The sequence below is a fragment of the Meriones unguiculatus genome, chromosome 18 (assembly GCF_030254825.1).
Source record: "Meriones unguiculatus strain TT.TT164.6M chromosome 18, Bangor_MerUng_6.1, whole genome shotgun sequence".
NCBI lineage: Eukaryota > Metazoa > Chordata > Mammalia > Rodentia > Muridae > Meriones > Meriones unguiculatus.
Genome location: NC_083365.1, coordinates 13,321,354 through 13,343,438, shown reverse-complemented (window position 1 = coordinate 13,343,438; position 22,085 = coordinate 13,321,354). Strand labels below are relative to the sequence as shown.

The 22,085-nt window shown below is 42.0% G+C and overlaps 1 protein-coding gene across 2 annotated transcripts in view; it reads left to right on the top strand.

The window, feature by feature from the left end:
- Tmem87b (transmembrane protein 87B) overlaps window positions 1-22,085 on the top strand; it is a 36,356-nt gene that overhangs the window by 941 nt on the left and 13,330 nt on the right. The window contains exons 2-13 of one of the 2 annotated variants that reach the window (XM_060371838.1): window positions 3,511-3,571; window positions 4,662-4,756; window positions 6,510-6,632; window positions 8,091-8,141; window positions 10,057-10,147; window positions 10,421-10,482; window positions 10,685-10,868; window positions 13,491-13,590; window positions 16,980-17,073; window positions 18,539-18,612; window positions 21,835-21,941; window positions 22,023-22,081. In XM_060371838.1, the coding sequence (XP_060227821.1) occupies window positions 3,511-3,571; window positions 4,662-4,756; window positions 6,510-6,632; window positions 8,091-8,141; window positions 10,057-10,147; window positions 10,421-10,482; window positions 10,685-10,868; window positions 13,491-13,590; window positions 16,980-17,073; window positions 18,539-18,612; window positions 21,835-21,941; window positions 22,023-22,081 (1,101 nt within the window). Of the gene's footprint in view, window positions 1-3,510; window positions 3,572-4,661; window positions 4,757-6,509; window positions 6,633-8,090; window positions 8,142-10,056; window positions 10,148-10,420; window positions 10,483-10,684; window positions 10,869-13,490; window positions 13,591-16,979; window positions 17,074-18,538; window positions 18,613-20,035; window positions 20,110-21,834; window positions 21,942-22,022; window positions 22,082-22,085 lie in introns of both variants that reach the window. The other variant, XM_060371837.1, reaches the window with a different exon arrangement.

The following is a 22,085-nucleotide window of genomic DNA, read 5'->3' as shown; positions in this document are numbered from 1 at the left end:
AACTTCCTTAACTGGGCAGGCCATTAGAGAACTTGCCATCCTGTGTGGTTAAGGGATGATGTGGGCAGAATGCAGAGGCAGGATTATGGAAAGTCTTGCAAAAGAGCCAGGATATCGGGAAGAGGCATTGTCTTGAGTCTTCTGGAGTCGGATGACTCACCCACATCTGCTTAGGGCTCACTGAAACAACGTCCAAGTTCTAAACATGAAATTTATATTTATATTGCTTCAACCAAAAGTAGTAGCTGAAGATGCACATACTTCCAAATACATAACTACAGGGGATCAGTGTAGGCTTCGCTTTGTGTCCTGGCTCAGTGTAGCAGTGTCTTTTACGATTCTTCTGAGTAGGTGCGCTGTTTTTTGACTGCCATATGCTTTGGTCAGGCTGAGTTTATTTCCTGTGTTCCTCAGGCCAGTTTGTATTTTCCTTAGATTAATTTACCAGAAATTTATCTTTTAGAGCAGAGGGAATGAGACTTATCATTGCATATTTACCAACAATAAGGCCTGCCCATCTCTACTGCTGAATTTCTCATCAATAAAAGGCAGTGTTTGTTAAAGCACTCTTAACAGTTTCCTGCTGCTTCTGTAGTGAATGCAATTAAGCCAGTGTTTCCAGGCTCAAATACACTGCAAGTAAAACAGCTAGATGAAAACTGTTACTTAGCTTGAGCATGTGTCTAAAGATTTTTGTCAAGCATACTTTGGATAGTAAGAATCCCACTGGGACGAATGGCAGGTTCTTTTGACAAGCAGAGAAGTGTGGTTTTTTTACTGTCATATGTTTTGGTCAGGCTGACTGTGTAGCTCAGGCCAGTAGTGCCAGCAAGCCTTTCTTTGCAAAAAATCAGGCTTTTTTTTTTTTTTTTTTTTTCTTAGAATGAGTTGTCAGAATTTGTCCTTTAGAATAGGGAGAATAAGACTTTCTTTTGTTTCATGAATTCATTAAAGGGGGGGAAAAAGGTTCTTTTGGCTGTTAAAAATCAGCAAGTAGTTTGAGCATCACCATATGCCGTTTACTAAACTGGTTATTGCTCTTGCAAAGACGAATTTTAGATATAATCCTTTCAAGGAGCACAGACAGTATCGGGGACAACACATTTATGAGCAGATGCTTATGTACACCATAGTATTCTTGTGATATTATCATTCAAGTACTGGTGGAGTCAGCCTAACCCTGATTTTTGGGGATGTGTAGCTACTCTGAAAAGATGAATAGGTGTTTTCTTTGTAAGAAAAGGAGTGGAACAAAAGTAGTGTGGTGAATCCTTGGTGTGTTTGTTGAATGAAGTTCTAGAATGTGGGGGCTAAGGTCACCGTAGGCCTCCCTCACTAGACTTCAGCTTTATTCCGGACCTTCAGGGCTAAGACAATGTCTGAAGTAAGCTGAGCTTGGACATCATGTCTCTTGTAAAATTGGTAGCTGTCGTGTGCCTTTCCTTCTGAGACTCTCTCTAAAAGGACAGCGACAGATGAAAGTGACAGCTCCGTGGAAGTCCATCGTTTGAGCCAAGGAGTACACTGGGGTGACTCGAAGAACAAGGACGACCCTGGCGTGGGTCAGAACTGAAAGCTGTGTCACTGAGGTTCTGCCGTATGACTTGCAGGCAGCCTCTCCACCCCAGCGGTTGTTCCCTGTGTGCACGACTTCAGACAGAACCCTTGTCAGCCCTGTCAGCTGCTTGAGTGTAGGCCTCCCTCTTCCCTCAGGGAGGAAGTGTGAAGCCTGCATAGTAGAGCAAGTGCCGTTTGGCTCCAGGTGAGGGAACGCTATGGCTCATAGACACAGGATTGCTAGGTCTCCTTTTAAGTGAACCAAAATATTTACTACGTCACCTAACTCAGTATTGTTATTTTTTTTTAATTCTCAGCCTGGCCCAGATATGCCCTCCCCTTCCATTTCGGGGTTTGAGCAGACCCTGGGATCATCAGTAGTTAGTTTTGGAGATGAAGAGCAGGTAGCCACTACAGGGGTTTTGGCAGAACTGCTAATCATTTTGGCTCCCGTGTAAGGATGAATTGTCGACTCAGGTCTGGAGGCAGAAGAGCAGTATTGCTGAGGTCAAAGCAGAAATGCTGAGGGCCTGTATCACAATCATGCTGGCAGGTGTGGAGAGGAAGAACTCCATGTGGCAAGCATGCACAGTAACATGCACTGGGGTTGGGGATGGACGTGAAGGAGTGATGGCTCGGGTAACTGGAGGACTCTTCATCAGGCAGTGTAAGACGTGGTGAGGAATGGGCCTGTTACTCAGGTTAGTGTAGTGTGCCTATTGAACATATCTATGACACATGGATCTGGAGACACAGGGATCTGGGCTGCTGATTTTATTACTGCAGAAACTGTCGGCAGGGAGAAAGAATGACCTGTCCTGTTGGTGCTCTTTAATTCCTAACTGCTCTTTCATTTAGCATGGCTTCTTCTTGCAGGATTTTTATTCTTGGGAAAAACTGTTTGGCTTTAATTGTGGCTAATGTTTGAAACACAGTGGCTGCTAGAGGCTGCATAAAGGAGATACGGGGTCACTGGGAAGCACACCCAGAGCCTTAGCATGCTGTGCAAACTCTAGTGAGCTGCACACTCCCAGCCAGGACGGAGATTTTGAGCTGGTTCTTGAGGTAGGAAGGAACTAAGTAGGTGCAAAGGAAAAGTGTGAGAGGTGTTTGCAGTTTTCAGGTTGATTGCTAAGGTCTTTGCAGCAGGAGTTTCCCAGAAATGAAACATGGCTAGAAAGGTGAGCAGGCTTCGATTGTGGGGTCTGTAGGATTTTTGCCCTGCTCAAGTACAGCGGTAAACAAAATCATTTTGGAGAGAGGTGTTATTTATTAAAAGTACTTTCACTTTGATGCCAAGAGAACAGTCTGCAAATGTATAGTTTGTGTTATGGCCAAGCAGCACTGACCATGATGGCCAAAACCCTTCTGTTTTGTGTATCGCCAAGGCCCAACTGAGACTTTTTGAGCTGTTTTGTTTTGTTTTGTTTTGTTTTCCTCAACAAAGTTTACTGTGTGACCCAGGCCAGCCTTGAACTCATGATCCTTGAAAGCAGGGCCACTACTTCATACCCTTATCCACATCAAGTAGGGAATAGACATAGTAATAAGAGGTTAAGCCTGCAAGGGATGTGGTCAATTTTACATTATAAGATTTATTTTTAATTATGTGTATGGGGTGGAAGAGAATATGTACATAAATGCAGGTACCTGAAGAGGTCAGAAAAGGACATCATATCCCCAGGAGCAGAAGTTATAGGACAAGGGTGTTAGGAACTGAATTCAGGTCCTCTGCAAGAGCAGTAGGCATTTTTAAACACGCAGTCATCTCTCTAGCCCCAGTTTTATGTTTTAAAATGTCTTGACTTGAAGGCTAGATATGAAGGCTTTAAAATAAAGTCATGCTGATGAGATAGTATCACAAGGACTAGAGTGTTCCATTTAGAAGATAAAGCTATGTTTAAACAAAGAAAGTTTCAATTAAGATTTTTCTGTATTTGTTCTTTACTTTAGAAATCAGGACCTTTGATATTCAGGAAAACCATGTTTAACGCCACTGATATTAGATTTTCTGGTAAGTATATTAATATACAATTCTGACATATTATAAATAAAAATGTTAATATAAACTAGTTTAAGATACATTAAGCTGAGTGTTTTGTTTTTTTTTTAACTGGTTCTGACATTTTAGAATGTTGTTTCATTCAAGACTTAGTTATTTGCAAGGATACGTTTTTTGTTTGTTTGTTTTTCTAAAATTCTGTCAGCCTTCTGTGTGTGCTTGGTTTGGGTTAGCATCCTTTGAGGTGGTACTCTATGGTCCTTGCCTTCTGGTACTCATCATCCACCATGTTCTTCAGAGTTGTTCTTAAACGTCTGAGGTTCTGTTATAACAAGATATTTTGGTTTGTCTGCCCCTCCCAGGTGTCTTGCTCTGGAGAAGACAACTGTAGTGGCATGAGACACCCTGATAAGAATTTTCTCTGACTTTAGACTTTTTCGCTATTAATCACACCACCTAGAACTTTAAGCATTTGGTGGTGCTTTATGGCATTCAAACTAAAGGTCAGACTGTTTAGTCTGTTTTAACCATATCTAGGCAGTCATCTTTGGTCTGAGCTCACACATAGACTAGGCTTGGGTGCATCTCTATCCTCCTCTTCACTCCTGCTTTTCTTCCTCCAGGTAACATGCCTTAGGAGCCCTAGATTATGCCATGTACCCAGTACCCCTTGACACCCTGTTTTTAGCCTCTTGGACTTCTAAAAACGCCCAGTTGTTAACTCCCCACAACATTTTAGTTCATAAAGAGGAATTGTTCTTCCTAGTGACTGTGTCCTTTCATGGTACAGCAAGAAATTCATTCAGCGTGTTTTGGATGAATAAGTGAGTGAGAGAATGGTAGACTGATAGAAGCCTCAGCTTAACAAGCCAGGCTGCTTCAGTGATTCCAACACTGGACTTACATTTGAGTGGTGTAGCAAGCTCTGGGTAGCTGTTAAAATTTACTAAATTTACTCTTCTCATTTTACAGTGATTTAGAGAAATTAGATAATGTTTTACTCATGTTACTATTAAAACAGCCAGTTTCAGACAGCATTTTTGAGGCCTCCAGTTTATACTAGAATATAATTAATGTACGGTAAAACTCTTTGTCTGGCCAGTGAAGTCATTCAGTTGTTCTGGACCTGTGAAGTTTACCATAGAGTGGCATTTGAAGTATCATACCTGTCACAATGACTACTCTGACCTGGAGGAGGTAAGTGAAAACAAGTCTTTAGTGTGTACAAAGCTGGGAGGGAAAATTATAAATGTCAAGAATCAATAGCACACCAGGTGAGTAGACTAGATGTAAGCTTATGATTTTAGAAATGCTCTGAGTTGATTTTGGGACTTAAGACAAATGAGAGTGTGGTGCTTCTTGACAAAACTATAAACTTTGTAATCTCCTTGTGAAGTATCTTTAAAAAAAATGTTAGTGATATTTAAATCAGTCTTGTGGGAGCCATTGATAAAAGCTTTGACAAGTCAGCTTAATTTGAGAAGGAAGTTGAGATGTAACATCATTGAAACAATTAGCTGCTGAGACCCCAGAACCTTAGGAGGGTGACTTAGATTTCATGATTCAAATCAGTCTCTAAGGAGAGAAGAGTAGGGATATTTGAGAAAGGGCAGAGAGAGGAAGGAAAAGGCTGTGCCAGGAATGGAGTCTCCTCTTCTGGGTGCCAGGAGCTCCTGATGACTTCTTGCAAGGTGCTCTTTGATGAGTCCTTTGACGATTTCTTCTCCATTATGTTTGGCTTCTAGCCTGAGTAAGATTGCCTTTTCATTTAGAATAGAATGCCCCTCAGTTTGTCTGTCTCTGCTTCCTCATGATCATATTCCAAGTCGGTACTTCCAGCAGGCATTCTACACAGTTTTGAGATATCCATTGTCTGGTGGTTAACTTAAATGGTTGAAGGAGGAAGTATTTGTTGATCTTTCCACTGGAGAGTTAACTATGTTTTATTGGTACACAGAACAGTATTTTTACAGCTATGTAAATGTCCTGGGGTTTTTCTCCATCAGATATTTATCTATTCATTTTAACAGCCTTTTATAAGTTTTGCCTTATGAATCAGTTGTTATTATAATAATTGCCAAGTAATGATTTTATTATTTTCAGTTTTCTTTTATATTTTTTAGATTTTTTCTATGTGAATGAGCTGCTCTGTTTCTTCTATGTTTTCTATTACTCCTAGGCAACAATATGGACACATTACTTTTTACTTTGTTTTATAGGCCGTGATCAGCTCAATTTTTGTTATTGTTGTTGTTTTTTCAAGACAGATTTTCCGTGGAGTCTGGCTGTCCTGGAACTGTCTCTGTAGACCAGGCTGACCTCGAACACGCAGAGACAGAGATCCACCTACCTCTGCCTCCCAAGTGCTGGGATTAAAGGCGTGCGCCACTGTATTCCCAGCTATGTTTTGGTTTTTGAGACAGAGTCTCCCTGTATGTCCTAGGCTAGTCTTAAATAGCCTTTTCCTGTGCTTCAGCCTTTAAGGTCTTCGACTAACAGTCCTGCACACACCCACTGTTGTGTCTTAATCTCTTTCCTCACAGTAGGATTATGCTTGTACCTGATACTGTATGTAAACACATTGAAATGGTTAAAATGGTATGGTCACCTCGCTTATACTTAGAATCACAGTTAATTTTATTTTCTCTTTGATATTTTATTTTATGCCATATTTTCTTTTCTTGTTTTGTTTTGTTTTTCAAGACAGGGTTTCTGTCTGTAGTCTTGGCTGTCCTAGACTCACTCTGTAGACCAGACTGGTCACAGAGATCCACCTGCCTCTGCCTCCCAACTGCTGGAATTAAAGGCATGCGCCACTACCACCCAGCTCATTCTTGGTATTCTTTAGATATGAAGTGTACTGGGTTTTGGTTTTTGGTTTTAAATCTCCTAGGGAAAAAAAAAAAGTGTAGAAGTAGTAAATTACAACCTAGAATTTTACCTTGGATAGAAGCTGTCCCAAAACCATGATGATGCAGACGTCTGTGCTTATTTCAAGAATGTTGACTGTTGGACAACAAAAAGTGAAAACTTAGACTGCAGCAGTGATTTACAGGCATTTCCCTCATTAAATGTGAGTATCTGCCTTGTTAAAATCAGTTAAGTTAAAATCAATTTATTTTATTTGAAGTGAATACAAATACCAAACTTGAATAATGTTTTGTCAGTATTTTTCAAAAGGAAGGTGCTTGTCTTTAAGTCTTGGTTTTAGATTTTGCATGTATGCATTAGGATGTAAGAAAGAAATTGGTATCCTGTTCCTTAATCCCCCCCCCTCTGGAAACGGTCTCATTGTTTCATTATGTACTCCTTACTGACCTGGAACTCTCTTTGTAGACAAGGCTGTCCTTGAACTTGAGAGCTCCACCCGCTCTGCCTCCAGTGGCTGGACTAAAGATGTGTGCCACTGTGCTCCCAGTTCTTTCTCTTCCAGCCTCACAGAAGGTTTTTATGATCTGTTCTCCCCTTTGATCTCTTACTCTTCTCTTCACATTCTCAGGCTTTTTTGCTCCCAGCATCCTGTCAAATCAGCTCTAGTCAAGGTTGCCAGGAAGCTCTGTGTTGTTATCTGTGTTGTTAAGTGATCCATTGCCCTTACCAAAGGTCTTGCCTTTTCACCTGCAGTTAACAACCTGAACACTACTTCTTCCTGTGCGCTTGTTCTTTCTCCCAGCAAGTGGTGTTATAAGTGTTAATAAAACATCATATGTTCTATCCTGGTTTGTTTTGGTAGGGTGGGAAAGCCAACTTGACATAAGCTAAAGTTTACCTGGAAAGAGGAACTTCAGTCGAGAAAATGCCTCCATCAGATTGACTATAAGCAAGTCTGTGGCATTTCCTTGATAATGATTAATGTGAGAGGACCCAGTTCAGTAGCACAGGACCACTGGGCAGGTGGTCATGGGCTGTATAAGAAAGCAGGCTCAACAAGCCATGGGGAACAAGCCAGTGAGCAGTTTTTCTCCATGCTTCAGTCCTGCCTTCACGTTGCTGCCCTGGCTTCCCTCAGTGATGGGTTATGACCCAAGAGTGTAAGAATTAAATCCTCTCCTCCCCAGGCTGCTTTTGGTCATGGTGTCTATCACAGCAACAGAAATCCTAACTAAGACATGTGGATAGGTAGGTTATGTATCATTGTAATTTTCTTTTCCTGAAAATTCTAAAATGAAAATGTCTTTAATAAAAGATTTAAAGCTCTTTTTTAAATGTATGTGGAAGCATAATGAACATACATACAAGTACACATATGTGCCTCAGTCATTTTCAGAAACTTCAGACTTTGACCAAGTACAGAACTGCAGCACCTAGACCCCCTGCCTCTTCCTACACTTCCTCCAACAGCACCCACTCCATGAAGGAAGCCAGCCTTAAAGGTGAACTTTGTCCGTTCATGCTCAGAGTACAGTGGGACTTCTTCTCTGATATCCAACTTGTAAATCTGTTTTCTTCTACTGCTTTTGTAATTATTAAAAACTACTTTTTTCCACAGAAATGTAGTAATATCGAATGGAATTGTTTTACTCTTTTCCAGAATAAAGAACTAACAGGCATCAGAAATATTTCAAGCCAGGAAGGATCAACGGTAAACCCTTTTGTCATTAAATCCAATATGCACAAAGTATACTGAGATTGAAAATTAATCCAGTGACTGTGGAATGATAATACCTAAAATTGGAAAAAGGGTACTCTTTAAAACAGTATTTTTCTTTTGTTTCTGTGTGTATTTTAGATATTATATCTGCTTTTGTTTAAAAATCTCTTTGAAGACTAGCTCTGTAGCCTTTTTTTTTAAATTCCAATTCTCAGTGTGCAAGACGGCATGGCAGTGTGCGGCTGCTGTCACCAAGGGTGTGCGATGAGAAGCAGGAGTGTAGCGAAGCAGGAAAGGGAAACTAGCATTGTGGGGAGTCACTAAGAGGCCTGAGCCTCAGGGTGAAGTACAGAAGGTTAGGAGGAGTTATACGTGGGACTTAATTGGGCATAAAGAGCTTAAATTTAGCTTTCATAGAGTGACTTTACATTTTTCTCAGCCATTTCAGACAGAAATCTAATAGGAGGACATTCACTGCAGTGACTAGGACAGACTCTTTGCACAGATTATCTTATGTGGAGAAGTAGGAAATGAAAGGAAGACAGAATACCCATGGATGTGGACTGTGCATGGTGATTTTGTAGGGCCGTTGAAGGATTCATTAACTTTATTATGGGGCAGTTTTAGTTTTTTGTTTATTTTTATTTCATTTTAGTGTGTGTGTGTGTGTGTGTGTGTGCGCGCGCGCGTGCGTGTGCGTGCACGCTACAAGTGTATCGAGTAGAAATCCCTTGGAGCTGAAGTTACCAGCCACTGTAAGCCACCTGATGTGGGTGCTGGGGACTGAACTCTGGTTTTCAGGAAGAGCAGCAAGAGCTCTTAGCCCTGAGCCATCTCTCCACCTCCACTGGACAGCTTTACTTGTTAGTGGAGCAGCTGGTAACAGAGCGCCCTGAGACAGTTGAGTCATTTAGTCCATAGATACAGCACATGCAGATCAAAAACAGTCAGAAAAGTAATTCTGCATAAACATTTATAGAAGTTTTTCATGTCATTCCCTAGACAATCTGATATAACAACTGTTTGCAAAGCATTTACATTCTGTTAGGTATTAGAAATAATCTAGAGATGATTTTAAGTACACAGGAGGATGTGTATAGACCATGCAAATGCCATGGCATTTTATATAAAGGACTTGAGCGTTTAAGGATTTTGTACATATTGGGGTCAGTGCTGGTACCCATCCCCTGTGGAGACTGAGGAACAATTTTGTGGTTATATTTTGTTTTGTGACACAGTCTTACTGCTGCCCAGACTTGTCTCAGACTCAAGCTATCTGGCTAGTCTGACTAATTCTTGGCATTATCGCACTTTTCTCTCAACTCAGTTTTTTAAAAACAACATTTGTTAAACTTGAATGTTTGGTAATATTAGGATGGAATATGAGAATTCCAATATTAGAATATTTTTAGTGTTTTTTGTTTGCTTGTTTGTTTTTAAGAGAGGTCTTTTTCATGTATCTCTGGCTGTCCTTGAACTCACAGAGATCTGCCTGCCTTTGCCTCATGAGTGCTGGAATTAAAGGCTTGTGCCACTTCTGCTTGTCAGATTTTTATTTTTTATTCTGTGGTCCTGGATAGCTTGGAACTTACTGATATAGACCAGGCTGGCCTTGAACCCACACCAACCCAGAAAAATATTTGAACACAGAATGAGAATGCACGGGGAACCTGTTGCAGCTTAAGTAGTAGAGGATACTGAGGCTGAGACTCTTTCACCCCCTCTCTAGGGTATGGGGGGTAGGGTAAGAAGTAAATGGCAGCGGAGTCTTCCCTTTCCTGCCTGCCATTCCTTCCCTCTGTTTTATCTGTTCAGTTATCAAAACGGTTTGAAAGTGTTATCTATATAGCTGTATCTCATATACTAATCTGTTTCAAAGAACAGTGACTTATTCTCCCTATTGCAGGATGTTGTAGCCAGGACCCAGAAAGATGGCTTCCATATCTTCATTGTTTCTATTAAAACGGAAAAAACAGATGCAAGCTGGGATTTAAATGGTACAGTTAACCCTTATGCATACATTATTTGTATTCTATAGTTTTTTTGTCATTAATGTGAATCTATATTATCTGTTTGAAACGTGTCTTTCAAAGAAGAATTTGTTAGCCATACATCTATTTTGAAGACTTAAAACTTGATGCTTATCTTAATACTAATACTTTTTTAATAGCTAGGGAGGAATGAACTTTTGTTGACAATGTTCTTATAAATCTGATTATTAATTAACTCTTGTATTTCTTCTTATCCTTCCCCCTTGCTGCTGTCACTAGTTTCTCTTTCTATGGTTGGGCCTCATGGATATATTTCTGCATCAGACTGGCCGCTAATGATTGTGAGTATTTCTCTTCTTCTTTTCCAAATGAATTTTAAAGAATCTTAAGAGTTCAGTAGTAATAATGTTTTTGTAGGTAATGCTTTGACATGCCCTCTATTTCTGCTTCCAGAGTGACTAAGAAATGAATGGTGGGGGACTCGAGATGTCAGCTCTCTAGAATCAGAAAGGCCAGAGGCTAATGTTGTTTCTCTCCCTGCAGTTTTACATGGTGATGTGTATTGTTTACATATTATATGGTGTCCTCTGGCTGATGTGGTCTGCCTGTTACTGGAAGGATATATTAAGAATCCAGTTCTGGATCGCAGCTGTTATTTTCCTAGGAATGCTTGAAAAAGCAGTTTTTTACAGTGAATACCAGAACATCAACAGCACTGGACTGTCAAGTAAGTTTTGACTGTTTCCATGAGTTGTGTGTAGTGTCTTTTAGCTAGTGTGAACTTAGCTGTAGGAAGGCCCCTTTTGTACATAGGTTTGCAAATAGCTCTGTTGCCAGTAAAGAGGATGGACGCCAACAAGAGAAAGCCAGGAGGCTTGGAAGATGGTTTCAGGGCATTTAGCACTCACTAAGAAAGCGTGAGGACCCGAGGCAGAATCCCAGTACCCACGCCCAGTACCAGGCATGGCTGCACATGAGCTTACAGCCACAGCACCGTGGGGATCCATGGAGCTTGCTGGCCAGCGGCCTAACTGCAGGTTCAGTCAGAGACTGTCTCAGGGGACTGAGGTGGAGGGTGGTCCATCAGGACACCTGATCTTCTAGTGTATAGGCATGCACACCCTCAAGCCTCCACAGAGCTGAGAGTGTCAGAGTAGGACCCTGATCATCTGAGCTAGCACATGTTCTCTCCAATTGTATTCTTTTTGCTGATTTTCCCTTCATTTTTCTTTCTGGAAAAAGAAAATCCCCATCCTCTAATTGTATTAAAACAATACCAAGATGTGGGTAAGGGTACCTTAGGTGTCACCAATGCTTTTGATTTTTCCTCCCTCTTTTTTGAAAAAGAAAAGCTCTTTAGCTCCAGAGAGTAAAATGAGTTAGCACCAAACTGTGTGGTATCTGTAGTCTGTGCTCTCCTCTTCACCCTGCAAGAGCTTCCTGTGACCAAAGGAGGCACTACCATGGTTTGCACACGGGGATGTTTGCAGCTGGCAAGGCTAATAGAGGATAGAGTCAGACAGGCCAGAGAAGTGAGGATTCAGTCTTACCACTGACACTTTGGAAAGGGACAGAAGATTTCAAGGGGTAAAAATGTCCTTTTGAGTGCAGTTACAAATGACCTTGTCGTAGATTACTAACAGACATAGTGATGCTAGCCAACTCCATAAAAAAAGAAAAGAAAAACTGAATTAAAATATACATGAAACCACTTTGGACTCAAGTTGATGTTTATTGAAGCTGAGATGGATTCATAGAAATTTATTACACTGATTTTTCTCCATTGAGGAATGCTTGAAATTTCTCAAAATAGAAAGGCTGAAAGCATATCTGCAAAAGACTAAACAGAGGGCCGACATGGAGGACGGCCTGGTAGAGTTGCTCCTGCTCTGTCTGGGCTTGTGCAGACACGAACAGAAATGTTCCCGTGTGTGCTCTGAGTCAGTGAAGTGCTGCTGTAGCCCAGAGGTGGGGAACTTACAGAGGCCCTGACTTCCCAAGTGTTGTCAAGAGTGGGTTGAGGTAGTATCTGGTGATAAAGGGTTGGGGTTGAAACATGACTGAGGGTTAGAGAAGGCAGCTCATCCCCTTTCTGTTCTGGTAAGGATCTCTTACCTAGAGAGAGTAAGAGGGGTATGAGCTGAAGAACAGCAAAAACCAGACATCCATGAGAGATGAAGTGCCATTTGCAGCCATCAGGGAATCCAAGTCCTTCATCTCAGGTGTCAGCAGAGAGGTTAGCAAAGAAACTCTGGGTCGCTGATAGTATGTTTGAAGAGTCCTGTAAAGGCCATGCAGTAAATATTTTTGACTTTGCACACTACATGGTCTCTGCTGTAGCTTCTCAGCTCTGTCATTGTGAAAAGCAGCCACAGACAACAATTAAACAAATAAGCATGTTTGTGTTATGAGAAAACTTGACTACAGAACTGTGCAAGGCCAGATTTGGCCCCTGGGCTAGAGTTTACCAATCCCTCTTCTCTCTTTACTATTGCTGATGTCCTGCTTTAAGCAGGACAGCATTAAGTCTAGACCCTGTAACAGAATCCCAGGAGCCATGCGCGGTCCTGGCCTTCAGCCTAAGCTCTTTTCCTGGCATCTGACATTGCACTCTCCTGCATATGCCCTATGCTTTTTCCCTCTTTGTGCTTCCCAGGGCTGCTGTTTGGCCCTTTCCTTCCCCCACATACTTCCACTTTAATCCTCATTCACATGTCACCTTTTTGTGAGGTCTCCAAACTGGTTACTACTCCACCTCTAGGTGTATTACATCTTTCTCCTAGTCCCAGGGTTACTGTGTCACATGCAACACACCCCATGCTGAGTTGTGTCTGCTTACATGGCCAAGCCAGAGTTCAAAGTCTATGCAGATAGGGATCAAAGTGCCTTTTACTCTCATGGTCATATAGCAGAAACACAGTGAACACTTTCATTTCTTTTTGTGGGTTAGGGTTTGAACCCAGGAGCTTGCACATACTAGGGTAGTACTTTACTACTATAAATGAACATTTTAAATGAGTAAGTGATGAAGGCACGCAGGAAAAAGAACTTCAGAGGCTGCTGGCTTTCAGATATTTTCTGGACATGAAGAGGGAGGGGAGCTCTGGTAGGTTTCAGATTGACATAAGAAAACTTCCTAATAGAGCTGATGAGACCTGTGGTGAGGCTTCAGGAGATAGTGTTGCTTCCACAGAGCCAGGAACATCAGCTGGATTAAAGGGCTTGTAAATCACAGATGGCTAATTAGTCTGCTGTCAGTGTCGTTCATTACACAGATAATTTTTTAGAGCCTTAGAAGGCCTCCAAAAGTACACGTAATCAATTGTTTTTTGTTTTCCTCACCCCTCAGCCCAAGGTTTACTGATATTTGCGGAATTGATATCTGCAGTTAAGAGGACATTGGCTCGCCTGCTTGTGATCATTGTGAGCTTGGGTTACGGCATTGTGAAGTAAGTGTTGCTGCGCTGAGCAGCTCTTGACTCTCCAGTCTGGTCTTCAGCCCATGCATACCATGACCTCTGTGGAACTGGGGACTTGTCGGTGTGATCACCCAAGTCCCCACAGGAAAACACTGCAGGAACATGGGTTTAAAAATGTACATGGACTAGCCATTTCATATTATTTCCAAATGAAGATCTGGAATTGAATCCCAGTAGCCAAGGTGGCCTGAGCCTCCCAAGTGCTGAGATTGTAGGTATGTGCACCCTAACTTATCTCTTTAAGCAGTCTGTGTCTTATACAACAAATCCAAGCCCAGAGGACAGAGCCATCATAGATAGGGACCACCGTTTATTTTCTCCTGGACATGCCATCTTCCCTGGCCCTGCAGGCCACAGGCCGTGAAGTTCTGGACACCCTGTTCTAACATTAGAGCCACTGAGCGCTCCATAAAAGGTGCAGAAACTGGCCTGGCGGTGGTGGCGAATGACTTTAATCCCAGCACTGGGAAGGCAGAGGCAGTCAGATCTCTGAGTTTGAGACAGCCTGATCTACAGAGCTAGTTACAGGACAGCTAGGGGTATACACAGTGAAACCCTGTCTCAAAAAAAAAACAAAAACAAAAAAGGTGCAGAAACTGAAATTGAGGGCAGGAGAATTGGTCACACCACACCGAATCTTACTTTCTTAGGACCTTGTTTACCTCTGTCTTGACCTCCTTGTTTTAACAAGCTTGCAGAAGAGGATAGAAGGATAGAAGGATTGAGTAAGGTATGCAAGAAACATGAGTGGGCCCAACTTGCAGGTAACAGTGTGGTAGTGGCAGGGGCTCCATGCTCCTAGCCATCCAGGTGTCAACATCATCCAGGTGTTACTGTCTATAAAGCAATCTGGGACTTGGAGTGTGTACCCAGAGATGACCCCAAATACCCAAGTACTCAGTGCTTAGGAGGGCTGTAGCCCACTGGAACACCTCCCCTTCTGTGGGGATCTCTGCTAGAAGACTGTAAAGACAGTCATCATGCGGGTCACTCCCACCTGCAGGACTCACTAACATGCTGTGGTACCATTGACCTACCCAGACAACCAGGAGGGGTAAAGCATGCCCAGAGTGACCCTCCCACCTGACACTTTAACCCTACCCCTGCAGCACAGGAATGGGCAGCTTTGCAAGGGTGAGAGGAAGGTCATTTTGAAGTAGACAGCTGTTTGTAACTTCAGCTGTCCTCTTTGCACAGCCATGCGAATGATTGGCAGGTATTTTGAGTGCATGTCCAAGGATATTTTCAAGTTAACAGGATCACTGGGGAAGCAACCTTGATATCAGCTAATATAAAAATACTAGGAGAAATCTAGGAGCTCTGAAGTGTCCATAGCAAAGGCAGAGGTAGAAAATTGGTATTGAGAGTGTGTCTTCAAAGATTTGCATTTTTTATGCCTTCTTGCTGGTTCTGTTTGTACTTGGGAGCACAGCTGTCGCCAAGGTGTCAGGCTCCTAGACCCTTCCTGAAGGGTAGACGGGAGTGAAGCTCAAACAAATAGTATAGTTGGGTTGACTCTGAGATCCAGCAGGAGAGGACATTGCTGTGTCTGGTGTCTCCTTCACAAAGGCAGTGGAGAGTATTTGGAAGCTGCCATCGCAGCCCAGATGCAAACATGGAAACCCAGCTATGTCTTTGAATTACAGATCTTCCTTCTTAGCTGTCATAATTCTCATCCGCCATTCCCTCTGGTGTAAGGAGGCTTCTGACCACCATAAGGACCAAGACTTTTTTTTTTCTTCTATTTAAGCCCCAATTTCTCACATATCATTGGCTAATTTAACTCATAGATGTCTTGGAGTTCTGGTCACTTTTAAATGTTTTTTTATTCAACTTCATTTGCAATTGAATGTGGCAGGTATAGACAATGTCACAAAGTAGGGGTTAGCTGAATTGCTTGCCTCTCCGTGGTGCTGAGAGCTAGCCTATGACCTTGTTGGTTTTCTAGGAGGTGATCATTATCCATCATTAGTTCCGCCCAATCCCTGCCATTCCAAAGGCAGGAAGGTGAACAGGAACAGTGCTTCTCAGCAGCTTATGTTTTTATCTAAATGGGGCATACTAAGGATTTTTTTCCATGAAGTATGCTTCCTGGGGGGTTCTGATATATATAACATTCCCAAGGTAATGAGGATGTTCTTCTCCCTAAATATGTTAGGCTGTTAGTAGCTGGTGAAAGTTTTTTCCCTAATTTTTAACAATAATGGCAAAGCTGTCATGACCACTGACAAACAAACTTTTAGGTAGACAGGTTTTGTTTTTCTTGAGTAAGTATCGTGGAGTAGAATTGTTAGGTCACAGCTAGGTCTGTTGATACCTGTAATCCCAGCACTCAGGACATGGAGTCTGAAAGATCTCTAGTTCAAGTCCACCCTGCGCCTTATATTCCAAGCCCTTCCTTGCCCATAATCTGAAGGAGACCACCACCCCTAGCCCCTTCTCCACAGCTGACAGTTATCTTCTTGCCTTAGGTTTTGTTTTAACATGACTTTCCTTGATAATGTTTTCAAAGCCATTTTTCTTCCTAACTACTCTGAGAGGTGGGGTTTTAAAGTATTTAAAAATATATGGCAATCAGGCCAGGAATGGTGGTACATGCCTTTAATCCCAGCACTTGGGAGGCAGAGAGGCAGTTGGATCTCTTTAGTTTGAGGCCAGCCTGGTCTACAAAGTGAGTTCCAGGACAGCCAAGGCTACACAGAGAAACCCTGTCTCAACAAAACAAAAAGTATGTGCAATCAATTCTGATTTGTAGGTCCCATCTATATTAAAATTGTTACTTGTAAAAGAAAATACGTTTCCCCCTGCTTATTTATAAGACTCAAAAATTTATATTTTAAGTTTAAAGGTTAAAAACCAAATAATGTTATCACCCCTACTCTGGCGTGAGAGACAGGAAATAGAAGGAGGGCACTGTGGTTTCTTGTGCTCATTCTACTTTGTGCCTGATCGCAAGATCAGTAGGCTCCTCCAAGAGAGTGCTCTCTGTGGTTTGTAGTTAACGTTAGTAGAAGTTATAATCTGTCTTTCCCAGAACCTGGCGCTTCCCTTCTTGGGTTCTCCAGCTGCCCCTCCATTCTAAGAAGTAGTACTTGATGATGTTTATCCTATTGCTTGAGCTGCACAGCCTCTGGCACCTTTGTGGCTGTGCACAGGTTCACCGGCACCTGTCCAGCTTCAGGTCCTAGAGGGTAGACCCGGTGTTCCCTGGCCTATGCCTGTGTGCTGTGGAGAGAGCACAGAGGCCCAAGCATTGCCCTGTGACTGGATAGTGCCCTCTGGGTACTGACACAGTTCTGTGTTCCGATGCTCTGTACTTAACCATGCTTTCTCTCTCCCGCCCCCTCTGCTTACTCCAGGCCTCGCTTAGGAACAGTCATGCACCGGGTGATTGGACTGGGACTGCTTTACTTGATCTTTGCCGCCATTGAGGGCGTCATGAGAGTCATCGGGGTAAAAGCTACATTAACCCATTCACCCACTTTTTCTTGCTATGGCATGCTGTCATACTTTGTCTCTTCATTTTCCTTCTTTTTTAAAGATAAAAATATATGAGGAAGTCCCAATTTGAGCTTTTTTCAGGTGGAATAGCCTCTTTTTTAAATACTTGGTGAAGGGAAAACCCAGCAGAAAGCTTCCTAAAGTGGCAGATGGTGAAAGCACCACTAGTGTCACCCCTGGAAGCAGCTCCGTCCAGAAACGTCTGTGGTCATTTTTCAGGGCGCCTATCTTTGCCCTTACATAGTTTAAACACAGACATATCTGTCTTAATCCTGGGTTTAGAAATGGATCAAATGGTTGGGAAGGGAAATGCTTTTGCTCCTGACGTGTGTAAGCACACTCCTCTCTCTTGGCTCTTAACTTTGCTCTGACTGGACTTGCTCTCTGGGGAGTCAGCAGGTCCCAGTGTTGGAAGACCCAGGAGAAGGTCACATCCAGGGAAGACTTTGGTCATGTGGGCAGCAGCACTTTGTCCCCTGAGGAAGTTGGTATTTTAATCTGTGAAAAGCCTTAGGAAAAAAAAAGCAAAATACCCCAATGACTCCATGAAAGGAGCGTGGTTCTTCCTAGGAAATCGTGGAGTGCAGAGTGGTTAAAGAGCTTACTGCAGTTTACCTGATCCAAAGAGTCTTCATTTCACCCAAAACATATTTGAATTCAGTGGGAAGATCAGATTAGTGTGCTCAGAGCAGTTTATCTGTGTGCTGTCGTGTAGGTTTGGACGTCTTCAGCAGTATAAAACCTCCTTCCATTGTCTTGATGTGTCTGCATTCTGTGTTCTCTATCCTGAGCATATTTGTTTCTTTGCATAGTCATGAAGAATCCTTCATATATATTTAAATATATATGTATATATAACTCATAGGACTTTAATCTTTGCTAAAAAGACTAGGAAAAATAATACCCCACATATAAACAGTACTATACATTTTAAAATTTACATCTCAGCAATTCAGAGAGTGGCTGCTTTAATGTGACTGTTGTAGTAAGTGCCTAATTTATAGTTTGTTTCTCCCTTCCCACCCAGACTCCACCTTTACTCTGCCTTTTCTGTGTGACTGTGTCCCTTTACCATCAGGAAGGTCAGGAACTGGTCTCTTTGATAGTCCCAGCTGTAGGCTTGGTGTGAAGAGGAAGGTGATTGAAATGGCAGGTCTCGGTGAGACTGGACCATGACAAGCATTTTATTTATTTGCCCATCCACTTATTTCTAATATAAAATAAATTGGTAAGAAATTATATATATTGTTCCCCAAACAGATGATTTCTATGTGCCAAATACAATTCCATCAAGACATAAAACCGCCCATGGCATTGTAGGTAATGAAAAGCAAAACTGTTTTTCTTTATCAGATGAAAATTGTACACTGCAATGACACTTGTGTAAATTTAGGCTTTCCCTACTTTTCTCTTTCAGGGTTCTAAACATTTATCTGTTGTTTTGAGTGACATTGTTTTAGCAGTTATTGACTCCATTTTTGTGTGGTTCATATCCTTTACCATGTCCTTCCAAAATAGTTTGTACTGTCATTAAAATCATATTACTTCTAATTCATAGTAATGGTGGAATAAAATATAATTTTGTATTATCGTTTTCTCATTATAGGCGTTTAGTTAAAGGCAAGAAAGTAATAACTCCCCTGATAGGAATGTCTTTATTTTCCTGTTAGTTCACTGAACATCTAAGTGCTCAGTTAGAAGCATGAAGTTAAAGGAGACAGTGGTAGAATGTCCTAGCGTAGTTTCTTTTTTTTTTTTATGTAAATGTGGTAAAAAGTAATGACAGATGGGGCCGTAGGAGAAAGAGGAAATGATGTGGATGGGTCCTTCGCAGCCTCTGCAGCGGCTTCTTAGGGTGCTTTCCTTCCTGCAGAGAATGGACAGGAAACAGACACCTCTGGAGCTGGATGGCAGAGCTGCAGTGGAGGTGGTGGCAACCCGCCCTCAGCAGTACCTCGCTCCTAATGGCTTGTCCTCTGCCACTGTGTATTTAGAAAGGAGTCCCTTTGAAATTGCCTCTTTTCTAAAATAGTTTGTGCATGGAGCTTTGCACAAGTCAAGGAATATGTCTTTGTATTAAGCAATTGAGCTTTAGACTTTTTATCCAGAAGAATTTTGTAGCCAGGTGTAAAGGAACACACCTTTAATCCTAGTACTTGGGAGGCTGGTGGATCTCTGAATTTGAGGCCAACCTGAGATGCAAAGAGAATTCAGAGAGAGCCAGGGCTCATAAAGAGACTCTGTCTTGAAACAAACAGAAACAAACAAACAAAATGTGTTGTTTCTCTTGGGAATTTAAAGATATATACACCAAAGATTTCTTTTTAACCTCCACAGAGTGATTTATTGGAAAACCACTCAAGTAGTTTTCTCTGGAGTGGAAAATTCCAGCTCTGTATTTGCTGATCCCATGTCTGTAAATGTGGGCAGGGTATCTCCCTTGGACGGCATGGACTTCGTTACCCTTCAGTACACAGTGAGCCACATTGGGGTGGGGAGGTAAGAAAAGCAAGCCAGAGGCTTTATTTACTCAGTGGTCATAAAAAAATCTAGAAATTAAAGTCACTCTGGATGGTGTGGAGTGGTGACTAGAAGTAAGTTAATATAATACCTCTTTCCTTTGAACCTGAATTTGCAGAGTTTGCTATCAGCTGCTGTTTGGCTATTTTTAATCACTGTAAAGTGAGAAGTGAGTTTCCTGAGTGGGTACAGATGACAAGCAGACACGAGCAGGGCTGGATACAAAATTGATGGTTTTGGATAATGACCTTGCTTTCGATGATTTTGATGACACTAACACAAAAGCAGTTAACCCTGTAAGACTCTAACTGACAGGTTCAGAGTTGCAGCCTTCCTTATGTCTCCCCATGCCCCCTTTTCCTGCTTGCTTATTTTTTTTGCTGTTTTGCTGCAGGCGAATGATTCTGATCTTGTTCTTCTGGCCAGCCTGCCTCTCTCTCTCCTTGACTCAGGCTTGTGCTGGTGGATATCCTTTTCCTGCTGCAGCCGCATGCTCAGCTGCTCTCTCCACCTCGTGGAGCCTGTGCACTTGTGTCACTGCTTTCCATTCTGCCGGGGGCGGTGGTGGGGTGAGTGACGGCGTCTTGGTAAGTAGAGGTTTAGGCAGCTTCAAGTTTGCTTTTGATATTTTAAACCTCTTGGCTTTAAAAGAACACTTTTGGATGAGTTAACAAGAACAGGTCTGCTTGTTTCATTTGATGTGTTGAAGGGGTGCAATGTGTTTGCATTTTTGTAGGACCTCACAGTAGGTCCTAAGGAGTCGGCTTGTGTTCCTTTAGAAGCTGATTTGCCAGGCCTGGTGGTGCGGACCTTAATCCCAGCATCCCAGCACTTGGAGGTGGAAGCAGGAGAATCTCTGAGGTCCAGACCAGCTAGGGCTGTATAGTGAGACCCCGACTCAAAGAATTTTTTAAAAATTAACTAAAACAACAAATAAAAAGAAAGGAAAGGAAGGAAGAAAAGGAACATCTTCCTTGTAAAGCATTGGACATTTAGAAAGATTGAAAAAAATCAGTTTTTATAAAGTAGTTTTAGTATGAACAGAATTTTTTTTTTAATAAAGCATGTAGTCTTTTAAGTAGGCATAAATCCAAAGCTTGCCTACATTCTATTACTGTTGGTGTGTGGTTCATAATAAAGGCTGTTGATCTGCTCCTAAGGAGAGACCCACTGAATAAACAGAGACTTGCAGGCCTCTGCTGAACTGAGGGGTCAGCAAGGAAACCAGAATGAGGTAAGCCTCATTCTGGGCAGAATTAGCCTTTCCTTGAGCCTTGTGCTTCTGGAAAGTGGCCAGTGCTAAAACTTCCCCTCCACCATTTTGTGTTCTGGGAAAAGGGAGCTCCCTTCCCTCAGGACTTTGCTTAGAGTCCAGGATACTCCTGCTCTATTAGACTAAGCCAGACCCATGCCCTCCAATCTCATTTTTGCCTCATGAATGATCAGCTGAGCCTTCTGACCCATTGTCTAATAAAGAAAAATATTAACTTTCCCCTCCATCATCTTGGAGCCTGTCAGCCTGAGCCAATACACATCCTCTTTAAAGGTCCCCATGAGAACCCAGAGACCTCAAGAAAGACCTGTATGTTGTCACTGTGTCCAGCCAACTCCCCATGCATGCTTTCTTCTATCTACAGGCCTCTCCTGCCTGGCCTTTAAGACTCTTGAAGAGCTTATGTTCCTAGTGTGCCCCTACCCTTTCATAGGATACCTACTGACTAAGGCTTGTTTTCTTTGTTGGGTTTTTACTTTGTAAAAAGGGACTGTTCAATTATGCCTATTTGGAGAATAATGTAAGAACTAACTAGAAAAAGAAAATAAGAAAGCAACCGAAAGCATATACCAAACAGTGTCGCAGGTACTAGAAGGCATATCTAAGCTGAGACCTCTGCTTTGACTGTGTGCGCTGCCCTGTCCAGTGTCATGGGAACACATCACAGCTCTTGTTCTTTCTTCTATGAAGTCTGGTCATTTGTTTCAGGCAATGGAAAATTTTATATAGAAAACTAATTAACTAATTTTAGAATGGTCATACAGTATAGATTAAGATACAGTTTCTGTGCTTTGACTTCAAAATTTAAGAACTGTCTTAATTGCTGCTGTGTTGGGGAATATAGTATAAGATTCTTACTGTGTTTTCTTTTAACAGTACTTTGCCATTTTCCCTGTTTTTCCTTAACTAGTTTTTTACATTTTTATAAGTTTGGCACAGACTATGAAGACTCTAAGGCTCAGAAAGAACACAGTGAAATTCTCATTGTATAGGCATTTTACAAATACGCTCATCTTTGCTGTGCTGGGTAAGCCTTCCATGCCTCTTTCTAGGACAGCCAATGTCAGGATTGCATGCTCTTTCAAAGGCGACTCTCTCTGTCTTTCAGCTTCTATAGTGTTTATGGTGTGGACAACGAAGAACTTCAGGATGGCAAAATGCCAATCAGTAA